Source organism: Accipiter gentilis, unplaced genomic scaffold (genome assembly GCF_929443795.1).
Source record: "Accipiter gentilis unplaced genomic scaffold, bAccGen1.1, whole genome shotgun sequence".
NCBI classification, from domain to species: domain Eukaryota; kingdom Metazoa; phylum Chordata; class Aves; order Accipitriformes; family Accipitridae; genus Astur; species Astur gentilis.
In genome coordinates this window covers 297699-313316 of record NW_026060884.1, presented here as the reverse complement: position 1 = coordinate 313316, position 15618 = coordinate 297699, and the positions used below count along the sequence as shown (strand labels likewise).

General features: G+C 58.1%; 2 protein-coding genes across 11 annotated transcripts in view; both read left to right on the top strand.

Moving 5' to 3' along the window:
* Positions 1–6297, top strand: part of LOC126037032 (electroneutral sodium bicarbonate exchanger 1-like) — a 105762-nt gene extending 99465 nt beyond the window's left edge. The window contains exon 17 of the mRNA XM_049797260.1: positions 5080–6297. The gene's annotated coding sequence lies outside the window, so the exon portion shown is untranslated. The remainder of the gene's footprint in view (positions 1–5079) is intronic.
* Positions 1–15618, top strand: part of LOC126037029 (electroneutral sodium bicarbonate exchanger 1-like) — a 148972-nt gene that overhangs the window by 14031 nt on the left and 119323 nt on the right. For 6 of the 10 annotated variants that reach the window (XM_049797251.1, XM_049797253.1, XM_049797249.1 and 3 more), the window contains 4 exons: positions 286–399; positions 737–898; positions 1511–1762; positions 2582–2650. The exons of 1 other annotated variant lie outside the window; for it this stretch is intronic. In XM_049797251.1, coding sequence (XP_049653208.1) covers positions 286–399; positions 737–898; positions 1511–1762; positions 2582–2650 — 597 coding nt within the window. The remainder of the gene's footprint in view (positions 1–285; positions 400–736; positions 899–1510; positions 1763–2581; positions 2651–15618) is intronic. 3 more of the 10 variants (XM_049797247.1, XM_049797246.1, XM_049797245.1) reach the window with 3 other exon arrangements.

The window sequence follows — 15618 nt, the reverse complement described above, 5'->3', positions numbered from 1 at the left end:
TGGCAGACATGTGTTTTCTTATTTTTAATATTATTATTATTATTTTTAGATTTTGACTTAAACCAACCCTTGTTGGCCTAGTTAAGCTTTTTTTTATTGTCTGACCCCAGATCTCACAGGGACAAACACAGCAGCAGTATCTAAGCAAGGGATCAGGCTGCATGTGCTCAGAGGGGTGGTGGGATTTGGTTAAGCAGCCTTAATGTTGTGGATGTCTGCAACTCTTGCATCTCACCTTACGGCCCTGTTTGCCATGCCCCTCTCACCTCTGGTTTCTCGCCCCAGGTACGGTCCACAGTGAGCAACTTTGCTGTTTTCCTCACCATCGTCATCGTGGTGCTCCTTGACTTTGTGGTTGGGATCCCATTGCCGAAGCTCCAGGTCCCCCATGCGTTCAAGGTACGGGGTGTTTTGGCACGTGGGGGTGCCACAAGGTGATGCCGGGGCAGGGCAGGGCTGAGTCTGGAGGAGATGCTGGTGGTGTGACCATCTCCTCTTCCACCTCCAAGTGCCTTGCTTCCTCCTAGAAATGAGAAGATGGCCCCAAAACTAGATACCTACAGGGGAAGTATCTAGAGCTGCTTGCAAGGAGGAGACTGGCACTGCTGAAGCCCCCGGGAGAGGGGGACATGAAGCCAGGGCTGGGAGGTGCTCTGACGCAAGGAGGGAGGGGAAAATGAAAGCCAGTGGAGTGCCTGGGCTGGGAGACGATGCTGATGTATGGGCTTTGTTGCAGCCTACCAGAGACGACCGCGGGTGGTTCATCAACCCCATAGGACCCAACCCTTGGTGGACGGTGTTGGCTGCGCTCGTCCCAGCTCTGCTCTGCACCATCTTGATATTCATGGACCAGCAGATCAGTGCCGTTATTGTGAACAGGAAGGAGCACAAGCTGAAGGTAAGGGCCTGCGAGAGATGACTCCAGCCCCTTCTGGGCTGCAGGTCTGGGGGGAAGCTCTTATTCCCGATGCTTTCTGAAGGCATTGGTTTGGGACAAGGTCAGGCTGCGTGGCAGGATGCTCTCCTGGATTAACGATGATGCAGGGAGCAAGTGACAGGGCAGTTCAGATGAGCAACCTTTTGGAGGAGCAAATTAATCTTGGAGCAATAGAGAACTGCGTTTTTGTTTTAAAATGGCAGCAGCAGCAGGTGTGGGGAATGAATTGTTTTGATGCGCTGCCAGGGATAACTCAGAGTCACACCTTCCTTGCAAGTGGTGCAGTTTTCTTTGTGAGTGGAAAAAATGGTTTGGTGCTTTTGGGTTGTGGCTTGTTGTTTTTTGGAGAAGTATTTAATGCACAAGCTCTGCATATCCATTGTGTCTGAACTCCTGCCAGATTTTCATGCCAGGTGCTTGTGCAAAGCCTGCATACACCCTTGCTTGTTTCCATTTCTTGTTTTGAATTCTGAAGAAGTTGACTTGTGCTCGAGCAGGGTTTGAGTCTGACTTGCAACGTTATCCTTGCTCTTGTGCTATGGGATGCTCTGTTTCTTGTTTTCCTGCCTGCAGAAAGGATGCGGGTACCACCTGGACCTTTTTGTGGTGGCCGTGATGCTCGGGGTGTGCTCTGTGATGGGGCTGCCCTGGTTTGTGGCTGCGACCGTCCTGTCCATCACCCACGTGAATAGCCTCAAAGTAGAGTCTGACTGCTCAGCTCCAGGAGAACAACCCAAGTTGCTGGGGATACGAGAGCAGAGAGTCACTGGCTTGCTGATCTTTGTGCTCATGGGCTGCTCTGTCTTCTTCACTTCCGTGTTAAAGGTGAGAGGAAAATGCAAACCACCCAACAACCGTGAGCTTGTTGGAGGTTACAGAAAAACAGTCCCCTCTCTGCAGGCCTGAGTAGTTAGTTGTGGAGCGGAGGAGGAGGAGGTGGTCCCAACCCTTGGGGCTTGACCAACGGTGGGAACCAGCCTCGGTTAGGTTTTGCAGCCCTTCAGGCCCCCGTTTGGTGTGCTCGAGGCGAGCAAGCAACGCAACTGCTTGAATTTTTGGGTGTCTTTCAGGCCCACCCATGTTTATGGGTTACAGTTGAGCATATTCAGACAAGCACATCTGCTCTGTTTCAAACAGGCAGCCCTTTAGTGGCTGCAATTTGCTCCCCAAATGCCGCGGAGCAGCCGTTCCCAGGAGCTAAACACACTGAGGTCATCCCTGTGGGCTTCCTTGCACGTTCCTCCCACAAAGTAATCTCGTCTCTAGGCTAAAAGGAGGCCTGTGGCCTTTGCCTGTTGCCCCAAGAATAGGCAGAAGTGTTTCTTCTACCGCCAGAGAATGCGGCATAGGGTAGCACGGGTGAAATCGCCTATTTTCCTCCAACCTTTCTGGAAAATAGGATTATTCTGAGGAGAGATAACTCCCAAGTTCAGCCTAAAGCAGAGCCTTAGCTCACTCGTGCGCACAAAATGGCAAAACAATGGTTAATATCTGACCCATCTCTAAGCCTGAATGGAAGCTGGAAAGCTTCAAGCAATTTTAGGCAGTGCCTGTGGAAGAGGGTGGTAATACTGAAAATGCAATACAGAAAAAGAAACGATTGCATTCTTTCTTTTTTTTTTCTTCCCCCCCCCCCCCCCCCAGTTTATACCAATGCCTGTGCTTTATGGCGTCTTTCTCTACATGGGTGTGTCGTCGCTCAGAGGAATTCAGGTACGGACTCTTTTACAGCGTGCAGCATGTCGGCTCCCTGGTATTTTGTCTCTGTAGCAGCAGGGAAAAAAGCAGTGGCATGGGAAAAACTTCTCGCAGAGCAAGCAATGAAACTCTTTTGTGTAAGAAAGAGATTGGTGGAGGCACAGGAGGTATAGAGGGCTGGGAGGACCAGGCAAGTTCAGCGCTCTCTGTTGCAGGGTTTAGGGCAGGTCAGTGTTTGGTTACGTGAAAAGCGGGGGAATTTGGTGCAAAGGGAAGGCAGTTTCTACCACTGGTGGAAATCCTCATGGGGGGATTCAGTGGGCCGAGAAATGCTAATAATGGAATGGCATGGCATAGTTGCCGTTTGGTGGGCAGCTCTCAGGGGCAAGCCGGTTGCTAGATGGAGCGAAGGGAAAATGGGTGCTGCTCCCAGGAGGAATGCGGTGGGATCCAGTATTTCTGACGGCAAGCGAGATGCTGCAAAGTGCCTCCACGTCTCGAGAGGGCCAGAAACTTGCCGCAGTCCCAAGGTGGCAACCTTTCCCTTTTATTTCGCAGTTCTTTGATCGCTTGAAGCTGTTTTGGATGCCGGCGAAACACCAGCCGGATTTCATCTACCTGCGGCACGTGCCCTTGCGAAAGGTGCATTTCTTCACGGCGATCCAGCTGACCTGCCTCGTCCTGCTCTGGACCATCAAGGTGTCCCGTGCCGCCATCATCTTTCCCATGATGGTAAGAGCTGCCACCGCTCGGCAGCGGGGTGTTTGCAGCGTTGGAGTGAGAGGTGGCATCGTCTCTGAGCTCACCGCATCTTCCCTCTTATTCATGAAGGTTTTGGCTCTCGTATTTGTCCGGAAAGCGATGGATTTCTGCTTCTCAAAGCGAGAGCTCAGCTTTCTGGATGACCTTATGCCAGAAAGGAAGAAGAAGTTGGACGATGCCAGAAATGAAGCTGGAGAAGAAGAAGAGGTAAGGCTTGCTGTGTCCTCGGGGCTGGACATCTCCGTGTGTCTGTGAGATTGCCTGTTTCTCTTACAGCTTGTCTGGAAATGTTGGGGGAAGATCAGCACTCAATCGAAATAGATCCCAATAGCCTGTAACTTTTGTAACCTTTGTTTCCTCAAGTAGCAGTGAGCTGAACGCTTGAATACAGGTGTAATTTTTAAAACGAGTCGTTTTTCACAAAGGTCATTATCATTATGATGATTATTATTAGATGCTGCTGCGGCTGCTGCTGCTGGCAAGACTTGCTCATAATCATGTTTTGAACACACAGTCCCCCTGCCCCGAAATCTTTGGAGTGAACGGTTTCTCCCCTGCTGCACTAATACCTATAGCTGCCAAGGGGCAGAAGCGGAGGGCAGACTGCTAAGTTTGTGCTGGGCATTCAGCTTATCTCCACTTTGATCAAAGACAGAGAACGTGATTTGTCCCTTTTTTACATCAGGAGTCCAGGAGGGCCATGGAAGCTGCTGCTGCTGCAAGTTCAGTTCAGCTGAACGTGGGGAAGACCAGTGACGTGGATATCCCAAAGCAAAGCAGTGACGGGTAAAGCCCCACCAAGCGCCAGGACCCCCGGCAAGATTAGCTTGATGGTGTTTGGCAGAGTTTTCTCCACTTGCCTCTTTGTGGGGCATCCCACAGAAACCAGCAGGCAGCTTGGTGGGAAAATCGAATTCGGGGGCAGGGCTGCAGGAAGTGATTGCAAGGCTCTGACCGCAAGCAGAGTGGCTGCAGCACTCGCGTTTGACCCCCAAACCTTGCCTCATCAGTGCTTTTACGGTAGCTGGAGATCCTCATACTTAACACATGAGGAGTTGCAGGCGTGATCTGTACCAGCAGTGGCTTAGGAACCCGGACCGGGGCTAAGCCCCAGCAAGAGCCTTTGCACAGAGCTGTTGCTCTGCAGCTCCCCGGCTTGCCTCCCAAAACTCCTCATCCAGCAAAACCTCCCACACTTATGCAGAGCTTTGATTCTCGGGGCTCCGCTGTTCCTCTTGCTGATGCTAATGCCCTTGGTGGCATCAGTTCCCATAATCACGGATTGCTATGTAAAATATTTATTGCAGGACTGATCCTTCTGAGATTGTTATCCTGGATGAAATGTCACAAACGACCATATGGAAGGCTCTCACTTTGAAGACAGAAACCCTTTGAATCCAGGGAGGAAAAAGGTAAAGGATTGCATGTGATCGTGACCGTGCTCCTCAGCAAGCGACGGCGCACACCTACGCTTTTCCCACGCTTTGGCCGGCAAGGCTGAGCAAACGGCCTGTCCCTGGGAACAGGCAGTGAGGACCGTGGCATGCAAACCAGCTCCTCTCTGCTGGGGTGGTCCCCCAAACAGGGCTGAATGAGCAGCAGCTGGCAGGTCTTCCACTGATGATGCTCTCCCTCTTTTTCTCTTCCCTTCGCCTTTCCCCACTCCCGCTTTTCCCGTTTAGGAATCTTGACTTTGAAGGAGAGGAGTGAGAGCGTGACTCGGGGATGTGCCAACGCAGACAGAGGGAGAAAGTGCTTTGTTTCAGTTGGAGGATTCCCATTAAAGCCATGCAGATGTTTTCAGTTATCCTTGGTGTGCTTCAGGCATTCAGTATCTCTAGACCAGCAAGCTGAGGTGAACGTCACAGTCAAGGGGAGTTTGGTGGTGTTAAGTCTGTGTGCGTACGTGTGTGGGGGGGTGTGGGTTTGTAGTGGTAGAGGGACTGCTATGGCTTTATCATTCAGTGCTCTTCTTTTAATACCTAATTCCTCCTCTTTTTTTTTCTCTTTTTTTCAAATGTAAACTGGGAATGTCCAAAATAATTTTCTGTTATATTTGATGCATTCTCCACTTTCTTCTTGATCACAACCGGGTTTTTGGTCTGGTTTGGGGTCCTGGCTTTAATTCACTCTTATGTCTCTTACTGGTACGAGAGGGATGCCCTCTGTGGCAGGGCAGCATAGAGAGCGTCCAAGCAGTTGGCCTAAGGTGAAAGAAAAGCATTTGCTCCCTGCGCTCCAGTTTTACCTCTCTTGGTTGGTTTGGTTTTGGGTTTGTTTTTTTTGCTTTGGCTCTGCCACCAGCCTGGGAGCTGCAAAATGCAGAACTGCCACCTTCTTGTCCCCTGGCTGTAAACTGCATCTAAGGGAGCACTTCAGGTATTTGATTTTGCATACACCGTATGGTCACAGGAGCGGCCAGATGAGACCTGGGGCTCTGTGTCCCTGGGCTGCTCCCTCTGTTGTTTCTCCACTTTCCTTCTGTATTGGATCTGGATGAGTTGGAGTTCCTTTACCTGACAGCAGCCCTCGTAGTGCTGTGCTCTGTACTGGTAGCTAGAAAGCTGTTGATAACACAGCAGTGTTTTGGCCATGGCAGACAGCCAGAGCACACCCAGACACCCAGACATCCAGGCGTCTTCCACATGGAGGCCACTTCCCACCTCGGCTGGCCAACGCAACGCGCTGCCTACCTTCTTCAAGGACGTCAGCAGTTTGATGCTGACGAAGCCCATCTTGTTCTTCTGGACATGTTTCAGGAGGAAAGCATCCTTGGCCAGGTTCTTGTCAGAGAGGTGGAATTCCACCCTGGACACAACCCTCCTGGCCAGCTGCCGGTCAGGGACGGGGTAGCTGTAGTCCAAGAGATCAGCCCCCAGAACATCGCTCGCATCGCAGAAGCTCCCGGAAAAGCAGGGACATGGGTGTGACTTGGTGGCCTTTGGGATGTGCAGCACTGCCCGGTCCCAGCCACAGCGGTGCAGATGGCAGAGTCTTGAGGAGCGGGGTGGCTCAGCTGCGCTCTGAAATGAAACGGAGTTTTATGCTTTTAGAAGCGCGCTTGCCTTCACGCCCCCAGCATCGGTCCCTGCCACAAGTCACGCAGCACATGGCCTTGCACAATCTTGCAGCCAGAGGTGCCTCACGAACAGAGCGCAATCTCTTTGATTACCAGGATACAGGCCAGGAGATATCTTTGGCCTCCGGTTCACGGCAGTTGTCCCGACTCCCCCAGGCCACACACTGTTCACACAGCGGGAGCGAGAGGCCTGTGTCCTTGGTACCCTTGGGGTGTCCTTGCTAGCGCCGAATCCTCCAAGCACGAGGAGGGGATGTACTAACCCCATCCCTGGGATCCCGTAGAGCGCAAACAGCCCCAGCGCCCCGACACCGGACGTTGGGCAGAATCCAGTCCTTTTCTGGGAGCACGTGGCGGCGGGTACCGTCTCCTCCGGGGTGTCACGCACCCAGGGAAAGGGCCGCCCCCTCCCAGGGGGATCCAGAGCTGCTGCTTTTCCCAGCAGGAGACTGAAAGACCTGACAGCACTACTGGAGCGAGGGCTGGGGGAAAGCGTGCCACCGAGCGACACCGCGTGACCTTCCTTCGCGCCCTCGAGGTCCTTTTTCCTATTTCTGCCTCGCTCTGGTCAACGCAGCGAACAGAAGCGCGGGCAACGGTCACAAACGCATTTGCCATCTGGCGCAAGGAGGCTGCGGCTGCAGCTTGGTGCCCACTCGGCTCAGGTGAATCAACTTGTTCTTCTTCCCCCACCGGAAAAATACTGTTGAAAGCCAAGAGCATTTGCACCCGCAGAGAATCTTGCAGCCCATCTGCAGAGAATTCCCCAAATATTTGGGGCCACCTCTCCCCTTTCACCTCCTAGATGCGAGTCTCCTCCCCGATTTGCAACCCCGTCCCACCGGCACAGCGGCTCACCCCGTGGGGATCGCCACGGCCACAAGCTCCCCACGCCCCTGGCCCAGAGCTGGGGGATGTCAGCCATCGGTGCCGGCTCGGCGGGTGCCCCTGGACAGTCCCCCCGGCCCTGCACGGCTCCCCCCTCACCCACACAGGTCTGCAGAGGGCTCCATGTGGCTGCCTCTTTGACCCCCGGGTCTTCCGCATCCCGTGGACAACCACTGACCTGCCTCCACCGGCCACCCCCACGCTCGGCCAAGGCGCCACTTCTCTGCCGGGTGCTGCCCTGTGGGGTGCCGGGGGCTGCGGGGCCCCCCAGGGCCAACCATGATACCTCACACCCTACAAAAACCAGAGGAGTGGGGTGGCCCCAGACTCTCTGGAGCTGCCAGTGTCCATCCCTGGCTACCAGCACATCAAGGGGCAGCTGGCACAGGTAAACATCGCCAGCACGGCCACCCCTGTGGGGGCACCCCTGGGCAGCGATGTCCACACCAGCCCCTGCGCTGCCGCCAACAACGAAGCCCTTGGGGACACTGCTGGCGACCTTGCAGTGTCCGAGGAGATGCTCCTGGAAGAGGCCCTAAGGCTCTTCGGTTGCGCCCTGGATAGAGTGGGGGTCAGCCAGGATGCTCCCAGCAGAGGTTCCGTGCCTGAGGATGCTGCTGGCACCAGCACAGACACCCCCGACCACGACTTCAGCTCGCTCTCACTGCCTGAGGAGATGCTCACCCCCGACTACTGCATCCCCGAGCTCAGCGACGCCATGCTGAGCCTCAAAATAGTCAACGGCAGCGGGATGGAGCCCCAGGAGCCGTGGCAGGGTGCGGGGATGGACCTGCCACCGTCCCCACCTGCCACGGCAGGCAAGCGGAGGAAGAGGCAGGCGCAGAGCTCCTTGCCAATGGCACCCAGCAAGCGCAGGGCTCTGGCAGCCAACGTGAGGGTGTGTGTGGGGGGGGGGGATTAGACAGGGGTGAGAGGGATGGAGATGGGGGCAGTGGGGGGGGTGGGAGAGGAGGGGTGGGGTATATGGCAGGGGGGGTGGGCGGGGGTGGCTAGGGAGGGGTTAGACCAGCTTGGATGGGACCTTTTCTCTTGTCTTTTTAATTAAAAGCTCCTTCTCCAGAACTGCTCGGTGCCTGTGTGGGACGGGGAGGGAGCACAGGGGACCCCAAGAAACAGCCCCCAAGAGGTGCAAAAGCCCCACTGAGCCCCAAATCTGAGCCAGCAAGCCACGAGGGGAACCCAGCCACCCCCAGGGCCCAGTCTCCACCAGCTGGGCAGGCGATGGTGGGGGGGTGGGAACGGGAACAACTCCCCTCTCCCCTTCCCCAGGGGAAGCAGCCCTTTGGTGGGGAAGCCAGGACAGACAGGTCCCTGCAGGACTCACGGACACGGCCCCACGCAGAAAGCAGCACAGAGCCCCTGCGACAACGACAGACCTTGGGGGCCGGGGCGGACACGGGCACACACGACAACAAGGGCTGCAAGGCCTTCGTCTTGAACACCACCAGGGTCCCCTCCAGCGGGGACAGGGCTCGGTGCACAGCCCTTCAAAGCCTCAAGACCATCACGGCCTTCCTCGGGTCCCACTGACCTCAGCCCCCAAGAGCCCAGCTTTGCCTCACTGACACAGCAACATAACCCCAAATCACCCCAAGAATGGCGAGGGAGGGAGCTGCAGGCCAGGCAGGGACCCTCCTCCGCTTGTCTGGCTGTGCCTTGGGCAGCCGCAAGACCAGGAAGTGGGGAGAAAAAATCAGAAGGGAAAAAAAAAATAAAAATCACTGCACCGGCCAGAAAGTGCCTGAAAACTTCATCCCTCTTCATTGCCCATTTCCCATGCGAGCTCCACAACCTGGGAGCAACGCAGCCAATAGAACCTTCGAGAAGCAGACTCACAGCCTGCTGCAGCTGGCCCTGCTCGAGCAGCCGAGGTGGGCTGGATGATCTCTAGAGGTCTCTTTCAGCATCCATTCTGTGCTGCTGTGACTCTGTCTCTGTCGTGGTTTAACCCCAGCCAGCAACTAAGCACCACCCAGCCGCTCACTCACTCCCCCCCCACCCAGTGGGATGGGGGAGAAAATCCGGAAAAAGAAGTAAAACTCGTGGGTTGAGATAAGCACGGTTTAATAGAACAGAAAGGAAGAAACTAATAATGATAATACTAATAAAATGACAACAGCAATAATAAAAGGATCGGAATGTACAAATGATGCGCAGTGCAATCGCTCACCACCCACCAATCGACACCCAGCTAGTCCCCGAGCAGCGATTCCCCCCCCACTCCCCAGTTCCTATACTAGATGGGATGTCGCATGGTATGGAATACCCTGTTGGCCAGTTTGGGTCAGGTGCCCTGGCTGTGTTCTGTGCCAACTCCAGCTTTCTCGCTGGCTGGGCATGAGAAGCTGAAAAATCCTTGACTTTAGTCTAAACACTCCTCGGCAACAACTGCAAACATCAGTGTTATCAAGGTTCTTTGCATACTGAACTCAAAACATAGCACTGTACCAGCTACTAGGAAGACAGTTAACTCTATCCAAGCTGAAACGAGGACACTTTTAACCACTTAACATTCCGTGAGAAATACTGCAAGAGCTCAAGAAGAAAGAGCAGAAAGACAGGAGACAGGTGAAAGCCTAGAGCGCCAGCTAGAGGGAATGAAAGACCCTCTTCCTTCTCTGAAGCTTCAGCAAGGCTTCCTTCACCTGCTTGTTCCTCCGACTGTCAATGACGGGGTTCAAACTGGGGCTGACGAGACTGTAGAAAAGGGAAAGAACTTTCTCCCTCCCAGAGGAGTTACCGCTCCCGGGCCCCGCGTACACGAAGATGGCGTTTCCATAAAAGACACCCACCACGGTCGGGTGGGAGCCACAGGTGGAGGTGGTTTCGTGCCATCCTGGCACAGAGCGGATGCGCAGATCGGTGGCCAGGCTGTCCAGGGAGCAAATCGGGATTAGGGCTAAAGGGAAGAGGAAGAAGCACACACAAACAGCAAAGATCAGGACTTTATTGGCAGGAGCGGCAGGGCAGGCCAGCTTTGAGACAGCAAGAATTTCACAGGAGAAGTGGACAACCTCGCAGGGGCCACAGAAAGGCAGGTGTAAAGCCAGAGAGGCTTGCAGTGTACCAAATACAAACACCAAAGCCCACAAAACCGTGGCAAGGGTGAGGCGCAGCCTCCAGATCACGATGAGGGCATAGCACAGGGGACGGCAGATTGCCACATAGCGAACGTGAGACATGATGGCCAGCAGCACGCACGCCGTAAGTGCAAAGATTAAATAAAGATGGCTCTGTGCCCCACACCCAGCAAAGGAGGGGGTTCTGCCTTGTCCAAGGAGGCTCCTTAGCATACGGGGGACATTGCTGGAGGCGTAGCAGATGTCCGCGATGGAGAGGTGGCAGAGGAAGAAGTACATGGGGAGGCAGTAGTCCAGGCAGATAAGCAGAAAGACAAGTGCGTTTCCCATCAGAGTGGCAGAGCAGAGGGCAGAGAAAAGGCCAAAGAGGCAGCGCTGCAGGGCTGGGGTGCTGCAGAACCCCAGGAGGACGAATTCTGTGACCGTCGTTTCATTCTGCACGCTGTGCTGGAGGTGAGGCAGCACAAACTGCGACCACGGAGATCTGGAAGCGAAGGAGCAAGGAAAAGGAAAGAAAAAGGAGAGTTTTCCTAAGAATGTTGCGCAGGAGGAACCGCTGCACCGGCTCACCAGCGCCTGGTTCTGCTTCCCCAGCATGAATGACACGTCTGTCCAGGGCACCTCCCCCAGCACCCAAAACAGACTGCACCCCTGCACAGCGCAGCCCACCCTGCCTGCACCCCCCCATCACTCCAAACCACGCTACACCCGCACAGGCTGCACAAACCTGAACGGCACCACCCAGCTGATCACTGCGCCCACCCCACGGCTGGACCTCCCAGACAAGTGGCCCCCAGCCCCTCACTGACCATCCCTGACCCATCCCTGACCCCATCCCTGACCCCCTCATCGACCCCATCCCTGACCCATCACCAGACCCCTCTCCCCCTCCCCTTTCCCCCTTCCTTCCTTCTTCCCCCGCTCCCCCGTTCCCGTCCCCTTCCCGCCCGTACCCACCTGCCGGCCCCGCCGCCGCTGCCGTCCGCCTTGCTCCCCGCTGCTGGGCCAAGCTCGCCGCAACGGCCCGACCCACAGCCTCCCGCTGCCCACCGGCCTCTCGCCTCACCTCCCGCCCGTCCCCACGCACCGACCCCTCTGTGCCCACGCCACCTCGCTCCCGGCCCCACCACCCCGGGCGTAGCGCGTCCCCCAGCACCCCGGCCCGGGCCCCCGCGCCCGCTCAGACGACCCAGCAGGCCCGGGCTGAGCCCAGCGGGGGCGTAGGCCCCGGGGAGGGGGGGAGGGGGGACTCCCCCCCTCCCTCGTGCCAGCGAACGGCCGATGGAACCCTGCCGCCTGCCACGGCAGCCGTAACCAGGGCAAGCCAGCAGACCCCAACGGTCGCAGATCGCTGTGGCTGAGCGCACAGGAAGGCCTCTGGTGTCCCGGTGTGCCCACCTGCCTTCGAGCGAGGGGAGCCCGGCGGGCCTTGTCCTGCGCCTCCTGAGGACGAGGGAAGAGCCTCGGCGTGCCTGAGGGGCTGGGGGCTGCTCCCCGGCTCGGCCTGGCCATAGGTGGGGGTGGCACCAGGCCCTGGGAGGGAAGGGACAGAGGACAGAGGGGTGTCTGCGACAAGGGGGATGCCCCCATACAGACAAACCCCAGCCCCATAGCGGGAGGAGGAGGAAGAGGGAGCCAGTCCCGTCCCCCCAGGGCGAGGAGGGGTCCATGTGCTCCGGGGCAGCCAGAGGGCTTCTGGGGAGGGGGGATCAGGGGGCTTAGGGGAGTGACATTGGGGTACTTTGCGACACCCTGTGGCAGCCAGCCCTGCTCCCGCAGTGTCTGGGAGGACAGTGTTGGGACAGGATGGGAGCGAGGAGCCCCTGAGCACAGCCACCTCTGCCCCCACCACCCCTGGGGTGGCAGGGGGTCCTCCTCACCCCTTTCCTCCCTCCCTCCTGCAGGATGGCGGAGAGACCCCCTGGCCACGTTAGGCAGGCCTGGGTGGAGAAGGCTGGAGCTGCCCCGGCTCCCAGATCCAGGCCAAAGCCCCATGAGATGTCCGAGGTCCAGCTGCTGCGGGCAGGTGAGTGTGCGGGTGCTGTGGAGCAGGGGGCTCCCCAGCCTGCCCTGCCTTGTCCTGGGCCAGGCTCACATCCCCCAGCCAGGCTGGCATCAGAGCTCCCACAGCACAGTGGCCGGGAAGGGAGCTCTGTTCTGGCGTTCTGGGACAGGGACTCTCCCTGTGCCCTGGTGCCAGCGCATCCCTTACCAGACCACAGCAGGGCCCCCTCCCTGTGCTGCCCTCCAGCATCACACCCTCTCTCCTGGGGCACACAGGGGACACCGGTGTCCCAGCCTTGAGCAAGGGCTTGTGGCATCCCTGGGAGCTGGGCAGAGGGCTCGGGTTTTCCCTGCTGCTTGCCCCCCAGCCCTTCCTGCTCTCTCTTGGCCAGATCTGTGCTGCTCTGCCTTGGCTTTGCCCAGGGAGGAAGACAATACCCTGGACATCATTCGAGCCTTCCTCAGGAGCAGACCAAAGGTATCCGTGGCCACTTCTATGAGGCTGTGCCCGTGTCTCCCAGCCTGTCTTTCGGCCCCTGTCCCGTGCTCAGAAGGTGCTGGGGGCTGTGCTGGGCCCCCCACCTGGCTGTCTCTCCCCCCTGACACTGTCTGTCTGTCTGTCTCCTCCCTGGCTGGCAGCAAGAGGCCCAGAAGCTGAGGTTTCTGGCCTCCATCTGCACCGTCTGCAGCACCACCAGCGTGGACTCCGCTGCGTGGGACATGCTTTACTTCTGCCAGCCGGAGGTGGTGGAGACCATCGAGGTGAGGGGACGGCCAGTCAGGCTGAGGCAGGGGCAGGGGCAGGGGCAGCAGGCAGCGACACAGCCCCGGGGGCAGATGAGAGCTTGGCCAGGCAGGGGGGTTGCGGATGAGCACTGCTCCAGGTCTCCATCCTTGGAGATGCTCCAAAGCCACCTGGGCGGCCTGGCTGGATGTTTGCAGGTCCCTTGGCCAGCCTGTGGCTCTGTGATGGCCACAGCCCTTCCAGCCATGGGGCTTGGGACCACTGGGTGCTGGGTGGGGAGGGGGTGCCAGGATGGGGGCACCTGGGCTCTGCCAGCCCCACAGGCTCTTGCTGGGTGAAGGAAACTGCCCCATCCTGAGCTGTCCCACGCTGCTGTGCTCCCCAGGTGCTGCTGCAAGAGGAGCCTGCTGGCCCCCAGGGCATTATGGTGCAGCAGCAAGCCATGCTGGCCATCATCTCCATGAGGTACCTGCCCCAGCCCCCAGCTTGGTGGCCCCGATGGCACCGGTCCCAGGTGGGGGGCATCCCCAGTCCTGGGTCTGAGAGGGAGGCAGAGAACAGGGCAGGGGGTGCCACAGGGTTTTTCCTGCAAAGGCAAGTGCCAGTGTGATGGAGGGTTGAGGGGTCCCCCATGGCATGGGGCTCAGCTCAGGTCTCTAAGCCCAGGGTCTGCCTCCTCCTCTGTCCCCACAGCAGAGCGGGGCTGCTTCTGCAGGAGAAGAAGAACAGCCTCCTGTATGCCTGCTTCTGCAACATCTTCCACCTGCCTCCTCAGGAGGACACTCAGGGCCCTGATGCTTCACTCTGCTCCAAGGTGTGCCAGGGGGTGAACCATGGGGAGTTCCCTGGCTGCGAGGCCCCTTCCTGGGCACCGCAGGGCCATGGCCGTCCCCTGCCAGGCTTCCAGGGCTGCCCCCAAGACTCTGTCCCCCTCACAGACCCTGGCCACGATGGACAGCATGCTGCAGGTGCTGGTACGCAGTGCCGGCACCCTTGGCATCGTGGAGCTGCAGAACATCTTGGAGGTCTGACCTTGGCACAGGGTCCCCATGGGCAGTGACCCCTGGCTTGAGCGGTGCCCACCCCCAGCACCTGGTGCAAGGAGGGGGGCAGGGAATGTCTCTCCTTACCAGCCATGCCCCCCCCCCACCCCCCTGCCTCCTGGCTCCCGCCAGAGCCCCTTCTCCTGCCCCAGCCCACGCCACCTCTGCAGCCTTGCCCGCTGCCCGTCCTCCCCAACACTGCCTCCCAGATGGACCTGCCTGTCTGGCAAGGGGAGCCCAGCCCTGGGGCTTTCCCCCTCCAGCTTCACCATGGGCCATATCCCAGAGCCCCCACCACAGGTCCCCAGTGAGGTGGTCACCCCAAAGCCTTGGAGTCCTTGGGTGGGAGGCAGAGGGATGTTTTTTGGTGGGGAGTGAATGGAAGGCAGCAGAGGCAGCAGCAGAAGCGGGATGCAGTGACCTGCCTGCCCGCAGCAGGTTGCTGTGAGGGGCGAGAAGGACACATGCCCCATCCCAGGCACTGCCCCAGAGCAAGCCTGGCTGTGCCATGCTGTGCCATGCCACCTCCCTGGCACACCAGCAGCTTTTCTCCTCCCAGCTGCTGCTGCCCTTCACCGATTCCCAGCTGGCAGAGGTGCAGGAGAGGGCCATGGCACGGATCGCCAGGCTGGTGAACTTCATCACCACCTACTCCCTGCCGCAGGTACCGAGCTCCTGGTCTGGGCAGCCCCAGTGCCCTGTCCCTGTGCCCCTGAGCCCCGGCACCTCCCAGGGAAGCTGGGCACCCAGCCAGCAGGTCGGGAGCAGGGGTCTTTGCCCTGCCCCTGTCCTGTCGATGCTCTCTCCCAGGGCAGGGCAGGGCAGGGCAGGGCTGCCCCGGGCACAGGCAGGAACCTGGGTCCGGCAGCCCTGCCCTGCTCTTGGCTGCTGCCTAGCTGCTCTGGGAGCAGCTGGGGCTCCCGTTGTGCTCACACTGCCTCTCTTCCCCCAGGTCTGCCCCTGCTTTGCCCAAGCCACAGTCCGCAGGCATCAGCGCTCCAAGACACATCAGTTTGTAATGCTGGGGAAGCTGGTGGGGCACCTCACCCTCTGTTGCACCTGCAAGGACAAGGGGATGCGTCCTGAGGCTGCAGAAGCTCTCTATCACCTGCACACGTTTGTCCTGCAGCAGAGAAGTAAGACAAGCTGTGTCGGGCTGGATCCCCCAGGCATGGGCAGTCAGGGGCCACTCTCCTTGACGAGAGAAAGCCTTATCCAACCTGCCTGCCTGCCTGCAGTCTGAAAAGTCATTTTGCCTTGCCCCCGCTCACAATAGCCCTGGACCCTCCCTGGGTATCTGCTCCCTGGACCTGTCTGGTGCCCTTTTTCTTTGCCAGCAACTTTTCTGCCCAATGCTCTCA